Genomic DNA, 26,996 nt, shown 5'->3' with positions numbered 1-26,996 from the left:
GGTTTTTGTTCCCATGACATTATTTGCCAATTTTTGCTAATATTATATCTGCTATTAGTGTTTGTCCTCCCTTTTTCTCCTTTTTGTTAGTTGCAACAGTGTGGAGTGGACTTCAACTCCCATCAGGCGAAACCCGGAGAGCTACTTAAGGTTTACTGGGATACTGCAGCAGCCCATTTACCTCGTTATTACTAACGTTTGTGTTGATTTGGCTGCACCCAGTGTCTCCCGGGTATTTGCTGAAGTCTCTCTGTAACTTATCAGGAGTTTGTCACTCAGGGCACATTATTGAGTGTGCTACCCGTTCATATATGTGTCAGGCATTTAGGGTTCCCTTATAATTGAGGGGTGTTTATTATATTTTTTATTTTCTATTAGGGCTGCTCTTATTATCTAGGCATACCGCTTACAACCCTTATCCTGAACACGGTATGTTCATGTGACCTGTCTGATACCTCATACTCTAGAGGTCTCAGCTGTTCTTATTCACTTATTACGTGCAAAATTACTGCTCTTTTGCACATAGGTATCTAAGAGAGGACACTGAAAACTTCTGAACAGGACCTCTCTCTAGGGCTATTATGTATTAGGGTATTAACCCATGATTGCTAATTACCAATCTGTCACCTTATTTATGGCTTTAGGGATCCTTTGATTGAGGTTTTGGTTCCCATGGCACTATTTGCCAATTTTTGCTAATATTATATCTGCTATTAGTGTTTGTCCTCCCTTTTTCTCCTTTTTGTTATTTGCAGCAGTGTTTTATTTCCAACAGGGTGGGGGTCTACAATATTGGGTTCCTATCCCTCACATGTTGGAACATCTGGCATATTATCCGTATAGACCCATATACTTAGCACCTATCTGGTGTGTGGGATACTGTATTCTATCGGAATTGTACAGATTTTATTTGTCCTTCACTTATTGGTGGTTTTTCACCTTATTTTTTACTATTTACTATTAAGTTATATTTTATATTGCAGGGCACTCATCCTATGTATGTTTTTTCTATAACTACCTTGGTAGTTTTTTGAGGGTTACCCCCTACTGTCAGAGTGCCCGTCCAAGTCTTCCCTGTCCTCCCCCTTTTTTTGTCTGCTTTACATTTAAAACCAAAACACTTTTTCCACTTTTATAGATTGAATAGCAGTTAGTTGTCTTCAAGCGGGTGTCAGGCCTTCAGCGTGTACTCTGCCAACCTCTGCAAGTGCACTTTGCCACTCATATCTGGTGTCACAATAGCGTGCCTTTAAAAAGAAAAAAAAGGTTTTCACTGTAAGCTAATAGCAGTCAGTGTCCTTAAAGCAGGTGTCAGGCCTTCAGCGTGTACTATGCCAACCTCTGCAAGTGCACTTTGCCACTCATATCTGGTGTCACTATAGCGTGCTTTTTAAAAGAAAAAAACTTTTTCCACGGTTATAGATTGAATAGCAGTTAGTTGTCTTCAAGCGGGTGTCAGGCCTGCAGCGTGTACTCTGCCAACCTCTGCCAGTGCACCTTGCCACTCATATCTGGTCTCACAGTAGCTTGCACGCATAGTACCACTAATCCAAAAAAAAAAAAATGACAGGCAGAGGCAGGCCACCCCACAGGGGCCATCGTGGTTGTGGTGCTGTGATTCCCTTTTGCCCTAGAATAATGCCCAGTTTTCAGAGGGAAATGAGTAGCTCGGGTTCCAACCTTGTGCAAATGGGGTCTTTCATGCTGTCGTGCCTGTTGAGGGACCCTCGTATAAAAAGGCTGAAGGAGAACGACCTGTACTGGGTGTCCACGCTACTAGACCCCCGGTATAAGCAGAAAGTGGCGGAAATGTTACCAAATTACAACAAGTCGGAAAGGATGCAGCATTTGCAAAATAAATTAAAAAGTATGCTTTGCACAGTGTATAAGGGTGATGTCACTGCACAACGGGAATCTAACAGGGGAAGAGGTGAAAGTCATCCTCCTCCTCCAACGACCACGCCGGCAAGGACAGGACGCTTTAAAGACGTGTTGTTGATGGAGGACATGCAGAGCTTTTTAAGTCCTACGCATCGCCACAGCCCTTTGGGATCCACCCTCAGAGAACGACTCTACCGACAGGTAGCAGACTACCTCGCCTTAACTGCAGATATCGACACTCTGAGGAGCGATGAACTCCTTGACTACTGGGTGTGCAGAGCTATCCCAATTTGCGATAGAACTTCTGGCCTGCCCCGCTTCAAGTGTCCTGTCAGCAGGAGGTATTGTCACTGAGAAGAGAAGTCGCCTAGGTCAAAAAAGTCTAGATTACCTCACCTTTATTAAGATGAATGAGGGATGGATCCCGAAGGGACTGACAGTGGGCGATACATTCGACTAAGAAAGGCCTGATGAGATGAGCTGCCTTGGGCTAAAAATGGTCCACACGCTGCTGTATTTTAGCTCTGAATGCCGGTTGACTTGCGTGACTTATCTGCCACCAACTAGGGTTCAAGCCGCAATGTTTTAGGGCACTTTCTGCCTGGGAAACAAACATCAATTTTTCTGGCCGCTGTTACAGCAGCGGCTGCAACAATACCTAATTTTTCAGGCATGTGTACATGCCTAATTTTTCGGGCCTCTGGTGCTGCACTGTGGCTTCAAAAACCAAACCAAAAAAAAGGCACATAACAGGGATTAAACTGATAGGAATAGTACTACTTAACACTCCTATCTGGTGGCACATTAAAGTGCACGCGAAGTGCCCCAAATTTGAAGTAGGAGGAACGACCAAGCATCTTTTTCCATCTCCCGCTTCCTAAAATCAATGCCATATACACGTCCCCTGATAGGGCGCCAGCTCGGTATTCTCTTGGGCGCCAGCTCGTTATTCTCTTTTTCACTTCACTAGGGACACTTTACTGCACTATGGGCACTTAGACCCACTCTTTGTCTTCCTAGCCAGCATCTGTGATGGGAAATCAGGCAGTCATCTAAACATTTAGATTGAGCTTTAGCTTAGAACACCCTTGAAGGTGTTTAAGGAGATTAGGGCTAGTTTAGAGGATTCTTCTTAGACCTCTCTGAGCCTTTATAGCCCTTCTACCTATCCAGCATTTCTGGAAACTAGCTAAGAGAAAGGGTGGCTGTGTGTCTGTGATCCATTTCACTTTATATCACCTTATTGACACTTTATCACTCCGGTCTCCATACTCTCTGCCTGCCTATACCCATCTATTTAGAGGGAATTTCCTTGCCCCTGCCAATATTATATAATAGTTAATAGTATTAACATTATTACACAATTAGCCACTATAGGGGAATGAGTATAGTATCCCTTTGTTATTTATAAATGATACAATTTTGTCCATTACTCAATTTACTTTAACAAAGGGTACTAACCACGGTATTAGGAAGCATTACTCTGCTTTCCCTTTTTCCCTCTATTATACACCTATGCTCACTAGGATTTGTAGGTATCACTTTATTATAGTTGTCTAACCTTTTCCTATGCCAGTTTTAGATCTCCTTTTTTTGAGATTTTTTCTTTTTTCAGTTTATTGGCATACTTTCGGGAACCCTTGGTGTTGTACGTGGCTGGGTGGAGGAAGAGACCTTTAATGACATCAGTGAGGACAAGGAACGGACATGGCTAGCTTGGTATCCAACCTTGTGCAAATGGGGAGTTTGCGGTTGTGCAAATGGACTGTTTGCGGTTGTTTGCGGTGCGTTAACCCCTTAAATCCGGAGGACGTACTATTACGCCCTGCAGGAACTGGTTCTAAACGCCGGCGGGCGTAATATTACGTCCTCGCCATAATGGCCGCCCACGTGGCCGGCGCTAATCGCCCGCTGCAGATCGCGGTCGGGGGGGATGCCTGGCCCCCCAGGCAACCCCCCCTGTGGCCGGTGACCGCGATCTGCAGTCTCTGATCGCAGTGACAGGCTGTCACTGCGACCAGTATTCAGCATGTGTCAGCCGATTTCAAATCGGCTGACACATGCGGCCGGCGGCTTTCCCCTTCTGCAGATCGCGGTCGGGGGACTTACCTGGCCCCCCAGGCAGTCCCCCTGGGGTCAGTGACCGTGATCTGCTAAGTCTGATCGCAGTGACAGAGCTGTTCATGCGCAAGATGGCCGTGAACACGTGTAAAGTCCCGAAGTGGCGGCCACCTATATTTTACACACGGAGTTCATGCTGAACTATGCGAAAGGCTGGAAACAAGCTGGGAGGTAAAGTACTTCTTAATTACACACCAAGGGGTCTGGTGTTCAGTAGAAATACACTGATAAAGAAACGAATCAAACTACCGAACAGATGATATACAATGCAATTCCCTTGATTATTCCACAGAGCTCAGGGGATTGTAAGGTTCTGTTACAAGAATGATGGGGAAGAAGTGCCACTTCCTTCTGTGTGGAATGCATATAAATGCGTTATACGAGGATATTTAATCAGACTGGAGGACAATTAAAAGGGGGGGCAAATCTCTGGCAGTTCTGTATATAGATTTTTATAAACTATCTAAAGAAAACAAAAGTTTACCAAGTAAAGAGAAAAGTACAAAATAGTTACTAATTCAAAATAGCATAAATGATCTATTGATTGAAGAGAAGAATAGGAATTTACAATATCTAAGGACAAATTGGTATTATAAGAGTAATAGAGCAGATAGGTTACTCACAAATAAACTGAAAAATAAAAAACAAATGAGGAGGATTCATAAAATTAAGATGGAGAAGGAAACATATATGTGCCCAAAGAAAATCAGCATAGCCTTTAATGAATATTATAGACAATTATATAATTTCGAACTAGAAGGAACACAACCTCCCTCAAAGGAATATTTAAAAAAAAAAAAAAAAATGCCAAAAATAACTAGAGAACAACTAAAAGCTATAAATATACCTATAACTTCAGAAGATATAAAAGTAGCAATAAATAAATTGAAGATTAACAAAGCTCCCGGTCCGGATGGATATACAAATACATTTTATAAAATATTTAGAGAGATACTATCGGTACGTCTTTCAAGGATATTTAATAAAATTGTAGCCAATCGTACTTTCCCTAAAGAGATGCTTCAGGCCAATATTGTTCCAATTTTGAAACCAGATAAAGATCCAGAGATACTAGCGAATTACTGGCCCATATCTCGTCTTAATGGAGATGTTAATATCGTTTTAAAAGCTGCATTTCAGATTTGATACAACCGGATCAGGTGAGTGCAGCCAGCCCCTTATTTTCCCATATATATATATATATATATATTTAGGAGTCTAGCCAGCTCCTTGATTTTGCATCCCTCCCTGTCACAGGTGCCTCATCTCAGGACCCTATTTAGTCTTGTACTGCAGAGAACTCGAGATGGAAGGATTTCCCCAAGTGAGTAGCTCATTTAGTAGACAGTTGGTTGTAAGAGTAGGACCTGCCAAAGATGGGGTACATTGACGTTGTGGCAGGCTTATGCAATGTATGATCATATAATGTAACTAAAACCCCATAATTTTTTGCCTAGATTAGATTTTTTAATAAAACTAGCAAAATCTGTCAGCACCAAAGTAGCTGTTTAGTAGATAAGGGAGTGCGCTGGATTTTCATTTTTACTGTACTTATTGACCCCCAACAGCACCCCACTTAAGCATGTTCAGGTGAGTGCAGCCAGCCCCTTGTTTTCCCATAGGAAATGTGAATAAAAATGTACATTGCTTGAACATTGTTGAGAATTTTTATAAGTTAATAAACAGATGGTATATGGTCCCAGAAAAATTGGGCAAAATATATAAAGATAGGCAAAATAAATATTGGAGATGTGATACAGGAAATGGAGACTATCTCCATATATGGTGGCAATGTGAACAGCTAAAAAAGTATGGAAGGAGATTAATGATCAAATATGTCAGTTTGTCAGGTAAAAATACCTTTCACTCCACAGAGTTTTTTATTACACCAGGGTTGGCCCAGTATGTCTACTGAAAAAAAGCATAATGATAATACATATATTGATGGCATCAAATATAGTTTTGCCACGGCATTGGAAAAGTTAAAAGATATTAGAGTGGAATGAAAATAGTTCAATTCCCAAAATAGTTCCATGTGTTTAGCTGGTGCGGCCGGTCTCCTTTCGTATAATAAAAATACTGAATAGTCAAGTTTTTATTGATTCGTGCTTTAGCTGGTTGTGTGCCTATGTGTTCGTGTAATACTTTTACCGAACGCCGCCTCATTCGTATGCATCTGGGTGAAGCTATGTGGTCCTGGAAGTCCCAGCGGTGTTTGGGAGTTTGTGTCCGAAAATAGTTCCAGACACTCGACGACCAAACACCGCTGGGCGCGTTCGACAAAACAAGATGGCCACCGCCATGTGTTCACACATACGACTCAACGGCCACCCATTGAACCACTTAGAATGCTTGCGGTTTGGAACAGAGTCAAAAGTGTAATTGGCAGCACACGACTGGGCTGGATGGTCTCTCGTTCGAAAGTTTATTCGTTCATACGAATGGGTTAGCAGTGTCATTTGGTTTCCCATTTGTATGCTTTCAAATAGCAACTGGCAACAAAATAAACGTAACAAATAGAGTGGGTTTTGTGCAATGTTACCGTCTGTGGTCCAGGCAATAACAGGGGTTCTGTTACAATATATATTAAAAAAAAAAAAGTTTAAGACTACGGATACAGGGGATGTAAATGGATTGAGACCCTGTTCCAAACACCAGCAAGTCTAGTAATTCCAAGCGGAAAGGTAATTTTGTCTCGTCCCTGGTACCCACAAGGCCACAAGATGTCCTTAGCTGCTTGTGAAAATTCAAAATGCCAATAACCTCTGAAAGAGTCCAAGCCATCAGAGAGAATCAGTCGTCCAGGAACAACGGGTGAGGTTTTCCTTGGGGATTTGTGAGAAGTATTGGGTAAGATAGCCAGAGCAGAGCGGCTCTCTAATTAGGTGATTTAGGCGGCTGTCTAATGCCTCGCACGGGCTGGGGCCTCGCGGCCGCCTAAATCACCTTAGGGCAGACTTACATGACATCACAAGGGGACCCTGTGTGCCGCCACATGTGAAGCTGCTCCAGTCTGTCCAGAGAGCCAGTCTTCAGTCTGTAGCTCTGCCAGGTTTGTCTTGCGATCCCCAGTCAATCAGAGCATTGCCGCGGGTTACCACAGCAACTGTCTGACTTCTGGAGATCACGTGGTCTGTAGCTCACACCCGGCCGAGCTGCAGACTGTATAGGAAGCCCACCGGACAACCAGGGAGCCAGAACACTGGACCACCAGGGGAAAAAAGGGTATTTATAACATGCCTCCCTCAGTCAGCCCCCTATCACCCTGCCTTCCTTCACTCTGTCACCCCCTCAGTCAGCCCCCTATCACCCTGCCTTCCTTCACTCTGTCACCCCCTCAGTTAGCCCCCTCTCACCCCCTACTTCCCTCACTCTGTCACCCCCTCCTTTCGTCACTCTGTCCCCGTCACCCTCTCACTGTGCCCCCTGTCACCACCTTGTTCACTCACTCTACCCCCTGTCACAACCTCATTCTGCACCATGTCGCCCCCTTAGTCAGCCCCCTGTTGCCCCCTCAGTCAGCCCCCTGTCACACTGGATCTTCTTTTGAATATGGTCTCCTCCTTTACTGTGTTGATTCCCTTTATATATTTAAATGTTTCTATCATATCAACCCCCCTCTCTCGTCTTTCCTCCAAGCTATACATGTTAAGATCCTTTAACCTTTTCTGGTAAGTTTTATCCTGTGTAACGGACCGTTTTGCACACAAGAGGTTAAAAACCGTTTAGTCGATATTCCCCTTTTCAGATGCACAGGCAGCTACTGCAATCACCAATCTCCCGAATTGCAAACACATGAATACTCAATCTCCCGACCTGGAACCAGGGGAATGCTCCAAACTCTCGAACAGGAAACACGCGAATGCTGTAAACAGCCGAACAGGAAAAACCATACAAACAGTTTACACTCCTGGCAGTCGCACTGTAACAGCATACAATCCATTCCCCCCAAGAACGAGACGACACTTCATTTGAGGGTCAAGCAGAACTGATTTACTGGGGCTACCTGCCCGGCTTTTATGCAGGTCTCCCACCTGGTGGACACTCCCCTAGGGGACCAGATGGAAGACTGGGAAACATATTGGACATTGACCAATCACAAGCTTACAATCCCACAATGCATCACAATCCCTCCTCTCTGTCCTGGATGTAATTGGGAAGTAATCCAATTATCTCCAAGGACAGAGGCAAAACTCCATTAACCACATGGCAGACAAAGGACAATAAAAGACATAAAATTACATACTGTTACATTTATCACATAGAACATACACATTCTACCTATCCCCAGATAGCTTAGATCTGAGCGCACATTATTTTATCGGATGGTGCTCAGATCACATACATACAGTTCAATCGCCATGGAGCGAAAGTCTTTAATACAGTCTTTCAGTATACGGCTGGGCTCCATGGCATAGCTATCTGGTGTAGCATGGCTTTTTACAGTCCACAGAAAGGCACGAACCAGCCTTTCTGCAGGGAAAAAGAACAGTGTTAAACATGGGGCCATAGTCCAGTGGCAGGAGGCGGGTGACCAGGCTCCTCCAGTAGCCAGTGGCGAGGTTGGTTCCGCCACATCCTGCAATCCATGAACCAGTTTAGTAGCCCTTCGCTGAACTCTCTCTAAAGTATCAATATCCTTCTGGAGATACGGTCTCCAGTACTGCGTACAATACTCCAATATAGGTCTCACCAGTGTTCTGTACAATAGCATGAGCACTTCCCTCTTTCTACTGCTAATACCTCTCCCTATACAGCCAAGCATTTTGTCTGCCTACCTTTATGTCATCAGAAATAATCACCCCTAAATCCCTTTCCTCAGATGTTGAGGTAAGAACTCTCAAATATTCTGTACTCTGCCCTTGGGTTTTTACGTCCAAGATGCATTATCTTGCATCTTGGATGTAAAAACCCAAGGGCATTTGCCACAACTCTGACCATTTTTCTAGTTTACCTAAATCATTTGCCATTTGGCTTATCCCTCCTGGAACATCAACCCTGTTACTTATCTTAGTATCATCAGCAAAAAGACACAGCTTACCATCAAGACCTTCTGCAATATCACTAATAGAAATATTAATGAGAATGGGTCCAAGTACAGATCCCTGAGGTACCCCACTGGTGACAAGTCCAAGCTTCGAATATACTCCATTGACTACAACTCTCTGTTGCCTGTCACTCTTGCCTTAACCATTCAACAATATTGGAATCCAAATTTAAAGATTGTGATTTATTGATAAGCCTTCTATGTGCAACATTGTCAAAGGCCTTACTGAAATCTAGGTAAGCAATGTCTACTGCACCACCCTGATCTATTATTTTAGTTACCCAATCAAAAAAAAAAATCAATAAGTTTGGCATGATCTCCCTGAAGTAAACCCATGTTGTTTCTGATCTTGAAATCCATGTGTTTTTAGATGTTCAACAATCCTACCTTGGAGGCATGAAGTTTTAGTACACAGGATGTCGAGTCCATCCCGGATTCTAAGATCTGAACAGTCACTGAAGGGATCCATGCCGACTTGGATCAATTCACAACGAACACGAGAGATTTGAGAAAATTCACAATAAAATGACTCTGCCAACGTAGACGTCCAAATAGAAATTACATTGAATCCCTGGAGAGCAAAGATGATTAACTATCTGATTGTTAGGAAATACTGGAATGCTATACGCATAGTGTAATAGAATAGTAACGTGTACCGGACCTTAGAATGGCCGTGTTGACAAGGACAGAGCGTAAACAGGGACAAGCAGAGGTTAGGGGAGCCAGAAGTCCAGGTACCCTGACACTGATTCAGAAGCTTGATGAAGCACCACTGGCCGAGCTGAGGCCGAAAGGGAGACAAGTGAACTGTCAGGGCATTGCTCAACAAAGAAACCGCAGGATGTGACGAGTGGACGGATGAACGGGAACGGAGAGGTACGTGACCTTCAAGTCCAGGAGCATGAACCAGTCACCATTTTGGAGAAGATCACGCAAGGGGTGTAAACATTCCATCTTGAAGTGGCAGTATACTATGCAAGCATTGAGGTCTCGTAGATTGATTACTGGATGGCTTTCATGAGGATATTGGGGAAGAAGCCCCTGCCATCTTCTGAGGTTATTGGGGAAGATGCACCTGCAAATATTCTCCAAGTCATTAAGGTTTTCGAGGCTGACGTTTGGTAAATCCCTTCACAGATTTTCTATTGGATTAAGGTCTGGCTAGGCCACTCCAGGACCTTAATTTGCTTCTTCTTGAGCCACTCCTTTGTTGTCTTGGCTGTGTGTTTTGGGTCATTGTCATGCAGGAATACCCATCCATGACCCATTTTCAATGCCCTGGCTGAGGGAAGGAGGTTCTCACCCAAGATTTGACAGTACATGGCCCTGTCCATCGTCCCTTTGATGCAGTGCAGTTCTCCTATCCCCTTAGCGAAAAAACACCCCCAAAGCCTAATGTTTCTACCTCCAAGTTTGACAGTGGGGATGGTGTCATAGGCAGCATTCCTCCTCCTCCAACACGGCAAGTTCATTTGATGTCAAAGAGCTTGATTTTGATCTCATCTGACCACAACACTTTCACCCAATTCTCCTCTGAATCATTCAGATGTTCATTGGCAAACTTCAGATGGGCCTGTACATGTGCTTTCTTGAGCAGGGAGACCTTGCGGGCAATGCAGGATTTCAGTCATTCACACTGTAGTGTGTTACCAATTGTTTTCTTGGTGACAGCTGCCTTGAGATCATTAACAAGATCCTCTTGTGTAGTTCTGGGCTGATTCCTCACCGTTCTCATGATCATTGAAACTCCACGAGGTGAGATTTTGCATGGAGCTCCAGACTGAGGGATACTGACAGTTATTTTTGGTGTTTCTTCCATTTGTGAATAATCGCACCAACTGTTGTCACCTTCTCACCAAGCTGCTTGGCGATGGTCTTGTGGCTACATTCCAAGATACATTAAATGATCACTATAGGGTCAGGAACACAAACATGTATTCCTGACCCTATAGTGTTAACACCACTATCTAGCTCCCCTGTGCCCCTCATGCCTCCATAAATATAGAAAAATCTTACTGTATTCAAGCCAGAAGCTGTAACTCTGCATGTTGTTTGCCTAAAAATAAAACAAGCAGTCTGCTGACATCATCACAAGTGGTGGCCTGATCCAATCACAGTGCTTCCCCATAGGATTGGCTTAGACTGACAAGGAGGCAGATCAGGGGCAGAGCCAGCATGATTCAAAAACAGCCCTTACAATCAGCATCTCCTCATAGAGATGAATTGAATCAATGAATCTCTATGAGGAGAGTTCAGTGTCTGCATGCAGAGGGAGGAGATACTGAATGTTTGGATGCATTTTAGGCAGCCATGCCCCAGGGAGGATCTCTAACAGCCATCTAAGGAGTTGCCAGTGAAGTTGCCACTGGGCTTTAATGTAAACACTGCATTTTCTCTGAAAAGACAGTGTTTAAAGCAAAAAGCCTGAAGGTAATGATTCTACTCACCAGAACAAATTCAATAAGCTGTAGTTGTTCTGGTGACTATAGTGTCCCTTTAACATAAAGTAAAATGGGTCTCACTTTGGCATCAAGCCTGGTATTGTTTCCTATGTACAAATGTAACACACTGTATTGTGTAAAGCACATGTGCTGCTGCCAGGTGCCCAATACACTACAGGCAGATTTTTACGGAACTCTGTAGTATATCATCTCTTTTATGTATATATAAAAAGATGTTCACCTTTAGTTAATAAATCAAATCTCTGTTTTAAATAAACAAAATAAATCCAACAAGAATATAAAAAAATAAACTGTTGCAAGACTATAACAACCAGTAACAGAGGCTATAAAACATGCACTAAAGCAAACAGGCATATAAGCTCACTTGCACATTACTTCAAAGAGCTGGACATGTATACAAAATAAAAACCCCAACATTTCGGCACAGCTACTAGTGCCTTTCTCATGCGATAATCGCATTTACCAATGCTCTATTGGTGGTTTAAATAGCCCTCCTTCCAGCTGATGACCATCAGGGTGATTACCAGTGGCGTACATACCAGGGTCGCGGCTGCGACCGGGCCCGGCCCACCAGGGGGCCCGGCCGCCCTGCGACCCAGGTATGTAGGTCACTGGGCCAGCCTCTTCTGCTGGGGGGCCCAGGAGCCGGCCACCTCCGGGCCCCCCGAGGCTGGCCTGGCTGGCTGGCGGGCACGCGAGGGAGCACTGTCCCCTGGGTGCTCCCTCTTCAGCTCCCTCGCGCACCGCACTGAAACCGGAGCCGGAAGATGACGTCATCTTCCGGCTCCGGCATCAGTACGCGGCGCGCGAGGGAGCTGAAGAGGGAGCACCCAGGGGACAGTGCTCCCTCGCGCGCCCGCCAGCCAGCCAGCTGGGTGACAGCCTGGCCAGCAACACCACTGGACCCCAGGGAACCCCCCAGCTCTCCCACAGGTAAGGAGGCTGGGGGGATTAAAAAAAAAAATGTTTGAGTGTGTTAGTGTTAGTGAGTGTGTGTGTTAGTGAGTGTGTTAGTGTTAGTGAGTGTGTGTGTTAGTGAGTGTGTTAGTGTTAGTGAGTGGGTGTGTGTGTTAGTGAGTGTGTTAGTGTTAGTGAGTGTGTGTGTTAGTGTGAGTGTGTTAGTGTTAGAGTGTGTGTGTTAGTGAGTGTGTTAGTGAGTGTGTGTGTGTGTGTGTTAGTGAGTGTGTGTGTTAGTGAGTGTGTGTGTTAGTGAGTGTGTGTGTTAGTGAGTGTGTTAGTTTGAGTGTGTGTGTGTGTTAGTGTGTGTGTTAGAGTGTGTGTGTTAGTGTGTGTGTGTCTGTCAGTAAATATGTGCGTCTGTTCATGAGAGTGTGTGTGTGTGTGTCTTAAGCACTTACCTTTCTCCAGCGCCGGACTCCCTTAACGCTGGGGATCTCTCCGTCCCCATCCGCCTCTCAGCTCCGAATGCACATCGTGGCAAGAGCCACGCGCGCATTCAAACCGCCCATAGGAAAGCATTACTCAATGCTTTCCTATGGACGTTCAGCGTCTTCTCACTGTGATTTTCACAGTGAGAATCGCAGAAAATCCTCTAGCGGCTGTCAATGAGACAGCCACTAGAGGCTGGATTAACCCTCAGTGAAACATAGCAGTTTCTCTGAAACTGCTATGTTTTCAGCTGCAGGGTTAAAACTAGAGAGACCTGGCACCCAGACCTCTTCATTGAGCTGATGTGATCTGGGTGTCTGTAGTGGTCCTTTAAGTGTATGTGTTTATGCATGCACTGGCATACATACCGCGGTCGCACGGGTCGCGGCCCTGCGACCAGGTGCCCGCCGCCATGTGTTGCGGCCCCAGCCTGCGCAGAGTAAGCGCTCGCGCGGGGGGAGGGGGGGGGCCCGGATCAGTTTTCGCACCGGGGCCCCATGGGTTGTGTGTACGCCACTGGTGATTACCAAACGAGGCTGAGCATGACATCATCATGCTCAGCATTGTTCGGTTAACATCCCTCAAAATACATTTACAAAATATTTACAATCAAACAATATGTGAAATTAAAAATAAATGTAAAAAATAAATGTAATAAATTCCCCATGAATGATCCTCAACTTGCGCATGCGCACATATAGCTAATGGTATAAAGCGTTGTCTCATTCAATTCTATGGTTTGGCTAAACCCGGAGAATGAATCAAGCGCATGCGCCTGAACAAAGCCCCTGCTATCATCCAGTTCATGAGAAACTAAACAAACGTACTAATATCCACAAAACTGTCAACTCACGAATGCCATACTCACGTATATATAGAGTCGAACATGCTTATTGCACGAATGGCATACTGTTTGTGAGAATAATACTAATAGTTATATAGTTCGGTAGAAAGTCATACTAACACATATAAAGTTCGTTCATCAGGAACCCAATCATCCAAGAATACAGTAATTACATTCAGCAAAATGGTTTGAATAAACGAACATATTAGAGTGATACACTTTATACAATATATAAACATAGAACATGTGACGGTAGTCATCGTCACTGGGGATGGAAGACAGACACTATGGGTGGGCTCCCAAATTCCTTTTGTGTTTTGTCACACTGGGCCTATTATTTATGCAGGGTATGTTGAATGTATTGCTGGTCTGTGCATCTCCCCTCTCCCCTTTTTCCTGTCCTATTGTTTCCCCAGCAGGGCGTTGTCCCAGGGACACTGCCAGACCAGTTAAAATGGCTGCCCTGTCCCTCCTCAATCTCCCATAAGCCCTTGCTATTGTCTGACCCCACCCTTCCATGTTCTGTAGTGCTCTTATCAACCTATTGTATGTAAATGAGGTTGTTGGGGGCTTAAACTATGTTTGCTGTATTCATTAAAGAGTTGCTGTTTAACCTTCACTATGTGTCGTCTGGTGTTTGGTCCAGGGTGGAAAAAGCCGTAAGTGATCCCAGTCAAGCCTCTGCGTCTGGCTCTGAAGTGTTTCAGGGTCCCTGATAGCTACAAGGAAGCAGACTTGGCAGAGGTACTCGGTCGGAGTACTGGGATGGCTTCCTAGCAGCTGGAGAAACATCCCTGGACACCAGCGCCTCTACTGGGATCCCACTGTGATTTCTGGAATTCATGGAAATGGATAGAGCTAGCACCCGTGCAGCATCCCCATCTGAGGAGGAGTTACAGCAGAGGCTACAAGCAGCTCTTTCCCAGTACGATGGCCCTTTCTTAACAAAGGGTGAACTGGACCAGCGGGGCTCGATCCATCGGGATCTCTGGAACAATGTCCTTGAGGATGTTTGTTGTCACCGGGGAGAATCCCTCCCAACCATTATGCAACGATTTTGGGATGCAATTCTTGGGAGAGCAGCCCCTGACGGAATGGGTGTTTAAATTAGAGGAGCTGGTACAGAAAGAATTGTGGCTGGATGATTCTTACCGAGCCTTAAGGTGGTATGCAGTCCAGCAGTACCCATTTCTAGCAGACGATGACCCTCCAGAGGTTCATCATTTGCTAGAGACTTGTGGGAGGCCTTTGAGGATAAAATTGAATTGGGAAGTCCTGAGAGGTCCCGGCTTTATGACATTAGGGAAAATAGGGAACACCTACTGGATCTCTCAGAAGCAACGGACCTGGAACCTGATTTGACCCACCTGGCCACCATGGAGTGGGAGCTTGAGCTGGATTACAAGCAATTGTTTGACTCTGCACAGCAGCAGGTACCAGAGACTGGGGATTTAATAGATCTTACATCTGAATATGTTGGTCAGGTAGATGTGGAAGGAACCGTATTCTCCACACCTGAATCACGGGGATACTGGGTAGCCATCCCAGATCTCCCATCTCCTGGCATGGAAACTCAGGGAGCAGAGGTAGATGTTGTCGGTCTTCCCCTTCAGCAGCAGATTGAGTTGCTGGGAATAAAGGTAGTCAAACTCTCCCTCCCAAGCTGAAGTTTGCGTTACAGGGAGAGGAGGCAGTTGGTCTTTTTCCCCAGCGGCAAAGTGTAACCCCAGCAGAAGAGCTGGCATCAGGACAGAGGACCACTGACCTCTGCCCCCAACTTGCAGAAACACCGGAAGTTGAGAGCAGGGAGAAGAGCCTTTCGGTGATGGTGGAACTTGGAGTACACCACCACCCCAGCTGAAGCGCTGGCATTGAGTCAGAGCACTGCTGGCCTCTGTGCCCAACTTGCAATGACGCCGGAGCTGAAGAGCAGGGAGATCAACCTTCTAGTGAAGGTGGAGTTCAAGGAGTCCGCAACTCCCCCAGCTGAAGTGCTGGCATCGGGCCAGAGCCCAAACCCACTGGTAACCCACAAGCCACAGGCATCAGACACTGCTGGTCCCACGGAAGAGTGGATCCCAGAGCAAAGCACGGCTAACCTCAACCCTTCTCCACAAGCACTGGGGGATCTCTACCCAATACCCAATACAGATGGATGGGACTCTGTAGTCCCCAGAAAGGCTGGACAGTGAGCTCCGATCCCCAACCCCATGTCAGAGAGGCTGGGTAAGTGCTGCTCTTCCATGGGCAATTTGTTTGGGGTGCCGATTCGGTGATGGTCTTTATGACCTGGATGTAGTCACTAACTTCAGAGTCAACTCATCTGGGGTCTCCTGTATTGGTCTCCTTCTAAGGGGGAGAAATATGCTGGAAACTATCCTGATCTGGAGATACAGGGTTCCAGAATTGCTATTGGGGTCTATGGGGGTCATGGTGGCCCCCTAAGAGTTGAGTCATATGGGGATAGGTTTGCGTTTTGGAAGGGGGCCATGGCAGATTCACTGGGAACTCCCTTTCTCCACTTATATCTAAGTCACCCTGTGCTTATTAGAGGCACAGGGTGACTGCGAAGCCCAATCTGGCCTGCCCAAACCAGACTGATTGGCTATGAGGGCTCCATGCGCCTGACCGAGACAAACGTACAAAACCATAAGAAACCAATGCCTAGTTTATTACTAAAAATAAAATGTGCAGTCCTTTTGCATACCAAAGTTTTATACCTCTTACAAGTTATGTCACGACCGCAAATAGAGGTATTGCATGTCAAACTTTTCCACAAAAAAAATAAAAAATAAAAAAAAATAAACCAATGCCTAGAGAGATTTTAATTCACACTTAAACACGCTCCTCCTCAGCCGACGTCAGCCGGCAGGGGAGACCTAATGCGCATGCGCGGCAATGGCCACGTGCCCGCATTAGACTTCCTGATAGGAAAGCATTTTTCAATGCTTTCCTACGGGGATTCCGGCGACGCTGGAGGTCCTCATGCATAGCGTGAGGACATCCAGCGTTGTTTAAAACACTTTTCGGTATTTAAGAACCCAGAAGTCCCTCTAGTGGCTGTCTGATATGCATGTTTGTGTATTGTCATCATAAGAATTTCAGCACCAGGGCGAGTTTTCCCTGTTCGCTCTCTTTTTATTTTTGAGGTGTACATCCTATTTGGATTCAAAGGTGTGTGTCACCTTAAGGACACAAAGCGAGAGTGATTAGAGCCAATCCCCAATAGCCTCTGAACCACGTGAGTGCTTCCTATTATATGGTGTACAACCACGTCCTTTTTTACAGAGTACACTCTATATTTCTCTATTTCTTCCATAGTTACCCAAATATCTCCTATACCCCTAAAGAATTCTGGGGAGTAAGTGAATACTATTTAGCGCTACACACTCTCTCTACTGCATACTGGTTATGTAAATAGTGTGTTTTTCACATTTGATCACAATAGGATTGGAAAGTTCCTATTTTTTGTGTGAGAGCTGCTGTATTAAAGAGCACTTGTTGAAATGTGTTTTAAGCGCCTGTTAACACAGAACATTTTGTTATATTGTTGATTTTATATATTGTAACAAACCACCTCTTTTCCAGGTAGGGTTGTCACAGATCTTGTAGTAACCACCGCCTTCTAGGGTATATAAAGTCCAGGACACAGTCAGCTCGGTTTTCCTTTTCTTTTTATTCAATAAGAAAACAGTGCTTTAAATAATAACAAAACAAACAAAATCCCTTGCTCTTACTAGACAGGAAATTGCTATCTGCAATTGGGTGGCTTTCCCACTTACCAATTTTCCAAACAAAAGAAATGTCTTTGCAATGAACACAGTTGTCATTCACTCTCCTAGCTGTCTCTTCCTCCCTCACCCTGCAGCAGACTGCCCTCTTCATTTAAAGGCCTGTCTACTAATTGACTAGCTACAGGTGAGTGTCAATTAGTTAACTCTTAAGTCCGATCTAAATTGTGGTTTGTTACACAGCAACTAATGCTGTTGGAGCATTGGCCCACCCTACTCTCCAAATACTCCGCCCCAGGGACCCATACCATGTTTTGCAGAACCTCAGCAATGTAGATTGCAAACACTAACATCTCCCTGGGGCATTTAACTGAAAATTCTCAGGTTGCAGTTTAGCAAATCCGGCCTGATGTATCTTCCATCAACCACAATGCCACTTTTACGCTCACAATATATATATATATATATATATATATATATATATACATATATATATATGTAACACCATAATAAGTGTATTTTGATATTGATATATAAAACTATTAATATAAAAATACACTTATTGGGCCAGAAGAGGATCGCGGCGGAGGTGAGTAAATGGAGGTCGCGTGGGCTAAAAGCCATTAGGGCGTTCTATGCCATGTAACAGCATTAAAACCCATTTAATGGGGACGGCATAGAACGCCCTAATGGTGTTAAGGGTTTAACCATATTTTTATATATAGTATTATATATACCGTATATACTCGAGTATAAGCCGAGTTTTTCAGCACATTTTTTGTGCTGAAAAACCCCAACTCGGCTTATACTCTAGTCAATTGTCTGTATTATTGCAATTTACATTGCCATAATACAGACAATGGGGCTGTGGGGGCTGGCAGAGAGCGCTTACCTCTCCTGCAGCTCCTGTCAGCTCCCTCCTCCTCCGCGCCGGTCCGTTCAGCACCTCTGTCAGCTCCCAGTGTAAGTCTATGACCCCGCGGCCCTCGCGAGACTTACAGTGTGAGCTAACAGAGGGAGCTGCACAGACCGGCGCGGAGGAGAAGGGAGCTGCAGGAGAGGTAAGTGCTCTGCCAGCCCCCCTCCTACACAGCACATCCACTGGACCACCAGGGCACCAGGGAGTGAGAGCCCCCCTCCCTGGCCAGCTAACAAGCAAGGAGGGGGATGAAAATAAATTAAATTATAATAAAATAAAATAGAAAATAATTAAATAAAATAATAATTAAATAATATAACAAATAATAATAAAATAAAATAATTAAATAAAATAAAAATAATAAATAATAATTAAATAATATAAAAAATAATAAAAAAAAGTATTACACACACACTGCACTCATACACACACGCTGCACTCATACACACACGCTGCACTCATACACACACGCTGCACTCATACACACACACTGCACTCATACACACACACTGCATTCATTATATACATAAATAAATATTCAATTAATCTAATTTTATTTAGAAATTTACCAGTAGCTGCTGCATATCCCACCCTAGTCTTATACTCGAGTCAATAAGTTTTCCCAGTTTTTTGGGGTAAAATTAGGGGCCTCGGCTTATATTCGGGTCGGCTTATACTCGAGTATATACGGTAGTAACATGTTGTTTGGCATTAAGGAATGCCTCTTTAACCCCTTAAGGACACATGACATGTGTGACACGTCATGATTCCATTTTATTCCAGAAGTTTGGTCCTTAAGGGGTTAAGATAGCACCCATATATTTATTATGTGAACTACAGCCTTTTTCCAATTAAAGTTGTTTAGCTACATATTTTTTTAAATAAACATTTTTATTGGGGAAAAAAAATTGCAAAAATCAGACCATTCAGTAACATTAAGTATCATGTTCGCAGGCAGGGTCTCATTCCTTATTTAGTATAGACCACTGATGGTAATAAACAATGATGTAGAAATTAAGCATTCAACGAACAGCAGTTTACGAGGGTACCATTGGTGGTGGCATCCTTCTTCTATGTTCTTTGTACTTCCAAGTAGTCTTAGGGGCATCCCTGCAGGAAGGTAACATCCTCAGTTACTCCCCCTCCCCCTTTCTGTCTCCCAATACCATGTTTTTCCTATTGCTGCTTTGTTTGAGTTTACAAAAAAGTACTTGGAACCATTGTGTATCCTTCAAATATTCTTAATGTCTGTAAAGATCCACTATTAGCAATAAACTAACTAAATACTTAGTCAAGCACAAGTCTGTTGCTGAAATATGCCCATAGGGTAGTTGTGTACGAGTCTAGAACCAAATCTCAATTTAGTTTTTTTGGTTTTAATTCTTTATTTTGGTTGTGCACAGAGAAATACATTAGTATAAGAGACATATCCATCAAGACATAGCTAACAAACACTTTTTATATTTTTCAAGTGTGTGAACTTACGAGACGTGTGGAAAATTAAATCAAACTGCTTAAAATAAGTATTGTACACATTTGTCAAATCCTAAGCTGAGAACAAATAGTCTACTGTGAACAAGTTATACTAGGTTACTGGGAATGTTTGTTACAAGGTAAGATGATTCAAGTGTTCTATGATAGATTGTGTATATAGTTATTAAAGATAATGGATTCATGAAGGTGATGGAGTAGGTAATGCTGTGAAAAATCTTTAGTAGCAGGTGCGGTACTGCCAAGAGAGTCTGAGGCTACTTAACAAGAAAAATTAAGCTATCCCCCCTGCTGCCCCTTTGGTTAGGGGTATTTTTATTGCAGTATTGGCTATACTGGACCAGAACTGCACACTGCAGTACTCAGAATATTCTGGTCCAGTATAGCCAATACTGCAATTAAATAAATAAAAAGGGGATAGCGTTAATTTCTCTTGTTAAGTAGCCGGAGACCCTCTTGGAGCATGTATAAAATTAACCGTACATAGGGTTGCCTACGACAGGTTAAATGTGTAACCAATTAAAACAGCAAAAGACAATCTACTAGAGAGAAAATTAAATTTATGAAAACAAACTGTTAGTAGCCGTGCGGTACTCAGCTTAACAAGAGTAGTCTTTTCTTTACTGACTTCAGTTATGGAACCGAGGAAGGCTCCATTGCGGCTCTTGGAACAAATGACACGACAGTTGCAGGGTCTCAAAACTGGATAGTGGTCTGTAGAGATGTGGTAGAGTTAATTTCCGTGAGACCCAACATTGAGAGAAGTGCATGCGCTTCAGCCCCTAAGGTGATTTCATGTACAGTTCCATTGTGGGTAATTATGAGGAATCTTGGTATCCCCACACCTATAGACTACCCATGTGGAACTCATTCAGCTTGTAAATAGGCTTAGAGGTTTGCATAATTAGAGTATGGCCCTTGTCAGGTCATGATAAAAGGATAGTTGCAAGTCCTCAAACTGCATGTGACTTACACAGTCTTCCTAAACACTTCATGTAAAAAGTCATCTAATGTTTACACTTCCTTTATTGCAAATTTTGTTTAATTTAGAGGTTGTTATTTTCTGCTCTGCTAATAGCTTGCTAGGCCTTGCAGAAGCCACTGTATGTAATTAAAGTTCAATTCACAGAGCAGGAAATAAAACAAACTTTTAAAGTAAGTCACATCTGATTAATAATGAAACCATTTTATTTTCATGTAGTTTGTGTCAGTCACAGCCAGGGGAGGTGTGGCTAGGGCTGTATAATTAAAACCAAAAGTGATTTAAGTCCTAAACAGCTTTGGACTGAGCAGTGTAACTTCAGAGGAATAATCTATACACAAAAACTGCTTTATTAAGCTAAAGTTGTTTTGGTGACTATAGTGCCCCTTTAATATATAAACTGCCCATCTCTACAGGCTGTATGAATTGGTCAGCAAAAATGGCAAGAGGTTGGAGGCCAGTCTATGTGTGTGGAGTAGTTTAGCAAGTACTGAAGTGCTTAATGTGTAAAGTGTGTCCTTTTTATTTTATTTTTTAAATTCTTTATTTATTTCAAGGTCAGACACCACAATGAAATATACAATACAATAGAAATGTAGACATTACCACTAACACATATCAACATTAGTATGAGGCAAGTATGTGTGTAGTTTCATAGAACCAACTGTAAGCAATTTAGCGGACGGTTGCTTGTTGACTGTGAGAGTCCATACATCGATGGTGTCCCACCCGGTTTTTAAATGAGATAAAACAAAAGATCCTGACTGACTATAGTATACTTGTTATTCATACAAGGTGCCCAGATTCATTGACCTATATGATGCGCTGACAGGATAGCAATATCAGTGGACTCTAGCGTACAGAATCGCCAGTGTTGCATTGCCATTCTAACCGTGTTTAACCTGCCTGCATCCTGTGTCTCACCACAGCTAGTGCAAGGCTTTAGCTAGCGAATTGGTCGAGGTTTAGATGTCAGTCAGACTTAGAGAAAAAGATATTAATAGATAGGAAAGGTGGAAGATAAACCTTTAAGTAAAAAGAAAAAGAAAGGAAAAAGGATAGAGGGAGGAGAAAAAAGGAAGGGGAGGAAAAGGGGGGGGGAGCATGGGGGGGGGGGGGTGTTACAGGGAATCTCCAATGATGGTACAAGCTAGTCTAGGTGGTCTAGTCGCTGTTTAACCGCATATGTTAACGAGTATCATAGCGCCCATGGGGCAGGCTGTACCCTGCAAACCTCCCGGTGGGATCCTTAAAGTCCCACCATAGGAGATTAGATTTAGTGTTTTTGTCGATCTCAGTAGCTTGTTAAAGAGACAGGGGTATTGGGGGAATGAGCCCATCCCACCCATCTCCTAATCACCCACTCCGCTATCCACGGGCCCCAGACCTTTTCAAATTTCTTAATAGTACCCCTGACCCGAGCAGGTTAACTTATCCATGATAAGTGTATCTTTGATCTTTTGTATCACCATATTGAGTGGGGGAGTCTCTCTCTGTAGCCATACTTGAGCTAAGGCCCTCCTGCCTGCCAAGTTCACTTTGTGTATTAGATTCTGTTCCATTCTGGACCAGTCATCCATAGACCTGTTTCCAATATTTTTGTGCCTCTGGACAATCCCACCACATGTGTATATAGGTCCCTTTTTGGCTACATCCTCTCCAACACAAATCTGTAGAAATGTTATTCATTCTACAAAGTTTCGCCGGGGTAGCGTACCACCTGAACATAGTCTTAGAAGCCTGTTCCTGCATGGAGACACATATAGAGGAAATGGCAGCGGCCTCCAAGATCTCTTGCCATTCAACGCCCTCCAGTTCCTTATTTAGGTCCGCTTACCATTGGGTTATATACGTGAGCTCCCCCCATTCTGATGTGTTCGTACTTAAGTGTGCATACAGATTGGTAATTAGGCCTTTCGGGAATTGTTCTTTAATGCGCATTCTTTCGAAGAATGTAGGTGGGGGTAGTGCACTCTTTTTAATCGCTGGGCTTTGGGCATAGTCCCTAAGCTGGAGGTATCTAAAAAAAAATCAGAGGGGTGTATAGTAGCCCTGGTTTTCAATTCCTCAAATTATATAAGCGAGCCACCCTTATATAAAGGTATAGACCAGTGATGGCGAAACTATGGCACGCGTGCCACAGGTGGCACGCCGGGCCCTCTCTGTGGGCACGCAGCCATAGGTTCACCATCAATGCAGAGTAGGCACCTGCCTGCCTGTTTTGGGCAGGCGCCTACTCTGCTTCCGTGTCGGGAGGCAGGGGGAGGGATCTGTGAAGCAGCTCCCCTGTCCTCCCGCGCGATGCTGTGTGGAGCGTTGCCGAGCGTTACCATGGCAACGCTCCACACAGCATTGCGCGGGAGGACAGGGGAGCTGCTTCACAGATCCCTCCCCCTGCAGTGCTTACCACCACTGGACCACCAGGTATGGCTGTGCCCCCCCCCACTTCATTAAAGGTAAGAAGGAGGGGGGGGTACTGACACACAGCACTCCTACCCCCCCAGAAGTATCCTTACCCCCCAGCAGTACCCCTACCCCCCACAGCAGTACCCCTACCCCCCAGCAGTACCCCTACCCCCCCAGCAGTACCCCTACCCCCCCAGCAGTACCCCTACCCCCCCAGCAGTACCCCTGCCCCCCCAGCAGTACCCCTACCCCCCCAGCGCACCTCTACCCCCCACAGCACCCCTACCCCCCAGCAGTACTCCTACCCCCCCAGCAGTACTCCTACCCCCCCAGCCAGCAGTACCCCTACCCCCCAGCCAGCAGTACCCCTACCCCCCAGCCAGCAGTACCCCTACCCCCCAGCCAGCAGTACCCCTACCTCCCAGCCAGCAGTACCCCTACCTCCCAGCCAGCAGTACCCCTACCCCACAGCCAGCAGTACCCCTACCCCACAGCCAGCAGTACCCCTACCCCACAGCCAGCAGTACCCCTACCCCCACAGTACCCTTACCCCCCCACACACAGTACCCCTACCCCCCACAGCACCACTACCCCCCCACAGCACCCCTACCCCCCCACAGCACCCCTACCCCCCCACACAGCACAGCACCCCTCTCACACACACATTACCCCTCATACCACACACACACACCACACAGCACCCCCATACACACACACAGCACCTCACACCTCAATGCAGTATGTGTGTGTATTCAGCAGTCTGTGTGTGTGTATTCAGCAGTCTGTGTGTGTGTATTCAGCAGTCTGTGTGTGTGTATTCAGCAGTCTGTGTGTGTGTATTCAGCAGTCTGTGTGTCTGTATTCAGCAGTCTGTGTGTCTGTATTCAGCAGTCTGTGTGTCTGTATTCAGCGGACTGTGTGTCGGTATTCAGCGGACTGTGTGTCGGTATTCAGCGGACTGTGTGTCGGTATTCAGCGGACTGTGTGTCGGTATTCAGCGGACTGTGTGTCGGTATTCAGCGGACTGTGTGTCGGTATTCAGCGGACTGTGTGTCGGTATTCAGCGGACTGTGTGTGTGTACTCAGCGGACTGTGTGTGTGTACTCAGCGGACTGTGTGTGTGTACTCAGCGGACTGTGTGTGTGTACTCAGCGGACTGTGTGTGTGTACTCAGCGGACTGTGTGTGTGTACTCAGCAGTCGGTGTGTGTGTACTCAGCAGTCTGTCTGTATGTGTATTCAGCAGACTGTGTGTGTGTATTCAGCAGTCTGTGTGTGTATGTATTGCATTTGTTGGAGATACTAATGAATATAAGCTTAATTGTATCTATTTATATCATTATTTACAATTTGTATAATTGAACTCTCTGTGTTCTTTTAAAACAAAAGTTATTAGTTCGGACAACAGTACGAGTTGTTTTTTCTAAACTTAAACCTCAGTATTTGGGTTTAATTGCCGTGTTGGCACTTTAAGGAAAAAAAGTTGGCATGTATTGCGGTTTGGGCACTCGGGCTCAAAAAGGTTCGCCATCACTGGTATAGACGTTGCACCCCCGTGCTTTCTATGCCCCTAAAATCTCTAGCTTCCATCCCCGGGATAAAGGCTGTGTTCCTCAGGTAAGGGGCCAGCGGGGATAGGTGGGGGGAGAATCCATATTTAGTTGACGTGAGTGTGTCCTTTTTAAAAGGTGCAGATTTCAATATAAATTGGCACATTTGTTTTAACCTTGTTATACACCCTTGCCTCTAGTTCCACTCAGCTAATTGTCCAGTGCATCTGCCTTGCAAAGATTTATCATAGAGTTGTACTGGGAAGTATGTGATTTGACAGCCACAGAAAGTCTGGTCTGTGAAAAGGGGGATTTGTAAATGTTGCAAACGAGATATGCTTCTTTTGCAAGCTGTTTTTAGATATACCTCAATTTAAAAAAATATAGATATTTTTATTTTTATTTGGGAGGGTGATATCTAGTGAGGTTTATTTTTTCCTTTGGGGGTGGGCCTTTTTTAACTGTTTATCTTAGCCATTGTTTAATTTTTCTTAGACATTGTTTTCTTGTAATCAGTTTGTTGTAATTGAGTGGCTTGTTGGATACAGTAATTGACACATCATTTGCTAATACTGTTTGTGGCACCACCTGCACTCACCCAATATCTATTTATAATGGTTAAGGAAATATTGGAAGTTCTGTACAGTTTTCCTTTTACACTTCTAGTGAAAACACAAAACTTAGAAAAAACATTTATTTAATATTATGTTTTTCATACAAATCAAATGATCTTCTAAAGGTGCAAATATCGCACTCTGATTTAGGCAGGTTAAAAAAACAACAACTCTTTTTTTTAGAGCACAGCATGTGAATGCAGGATCATGTAAAGAGTGTTAGTAGTATATTTTGCTTTTACTCTTAGTTGGCCAGAGTAATTTAAATCACGTGTAAAATAATAATGCTTTTAATGTATTTTATATTCTTTGTTTGTAGGGAGGAAATGACTACGAAATCTACACTGATCCAAGAACAATTGGATATTCTGTGACATCTCCCAGTGACACAATGAGACTCTGTAAAGAATTATTTTTTCAATAAACATTCATTCTTTAGTGTTTGGTGTTTATGTTGAAATGAGCTGTTGTATACATTTAAACAAATTTACATATTTTAAGTCTCTAAGACATTGTTTTTTTGTGTGTGGGGGGGTTTATAGGGTATGCGTTTAGAGCTATAAATTAAAAGAACACCCCATTAAAAAAATATATATACAGCTTTAACATTTTAAGTGTTCCTTTAACCTTGTAATTACCAGGTGCCCCCCAATACCTTAAAATTGTAATGTAGCTTACCTTTTTATCCAGCAGCAAGTCCCTCTCACCTCTCCACCACTCTGCCCTGGAGACTGTCATTGATTGCAAAATCCTCTTCATCACAATAGTTCAAACAGAGTAGATGTGGAAGCCCTACTGCCTGTCGGCTTGACTACCAGGGTTATTTGCAGATTAATAAAGGTGCAGATTGCTCTTGAAATCAGCTGAACGTCTTGGTGCTAGGAGAAGATTGGGAGATTCTGCTGAGCAGTTCTGTGCGTAAATCATTTACTTTTTTGTTTTCAGCAAATAAGATGTAAAGTTTTCAATAAATTACATCATTGCCATCAGTAAAACAATGTAAACATATCTGGTATATAAGAGTCAAACATGATCCAAAAGAAAAATTATAATTTATCATAAGGAACGCAATATAGATGCATAGGTATGCAAAAGCTTTATAGGATACAAGAATCCAAGTGGGGGAAAAGGTTATGTTACCTGAATCTACCTTGAAGAGTATATTAACGAACCATGAGCCTCTTTGTAGGTAGATTATAGTTCAGACCCACTGAAAAACATTTTTTTAAGTAAAAGGTCTTGCTAGGGATGGGGTCAGAAGGAAATAATAGCAAGAAACTGTTGAAAATGACAGAAGACTGTTTAAAAAAAAATTGTGGCATTAGGATTATAAATCATCTAACATTTAAAATGTGCATGTCACTGGGATGGTACATGGGGCTCTTTAGTCACAAATCCTGGCCTCCTTTGCAACTCATGGACAAGAACAGGCAGAAATCGCATCATGTCAGGGGCCTGGACTGGCTGCAGGCAAACTGGAAGTGTGAGGGGGGGAGTGAGGGGGATTTGGCGATGGGCCAACAGGGAAGATAAAAAGTTATCTCTGGTTGGAACATATAG

General features: G+C 44.0%; 1 protein-coding gene across 1 annotated transcript in view; it reads left to right on the top strand.

Moving 5' to 3' along the window:
- PMM2 (phosphomannomutase 2) overlaps positions 1–25,874 on the top strand; it is a 366,613-nt gene extending 340,739 nt beyond the window's left edge. Inside the window, exon 8 of the mRNA XM_063428823.1 lies at positions 25,756–25,874. Within this exon, the coding sequence (XP_063284893.1) occupies positions 25,756–25,860 (105 nt within the window). The 3' untranslated portion in view covers positions 25,861–25,874. The remainder of the gene's footprint in view (positions 1–25,755) is intronic.
- Positions 25,875–26,996: the final 1,122 nt, after the last annotated feature.

The sequence above is a fragment of the Pelobates fuscus genome, chromosome 8 (assembly GCF_036172605.1).
Source record: "Pelobates fuscus isolate aPelFus1 chromosome 8, aPelFus1.pri, whole genome shotgun sequence".
Lineage (NCBI taxonomy): Eukaryota > Metazoa > Chordata > Amphibia > Anura > Pelobatidae > Pelobates > Pelobates fuscus.
This window is presented reverse-complemented; position numbering and strand designations above follow the sequence as displayed.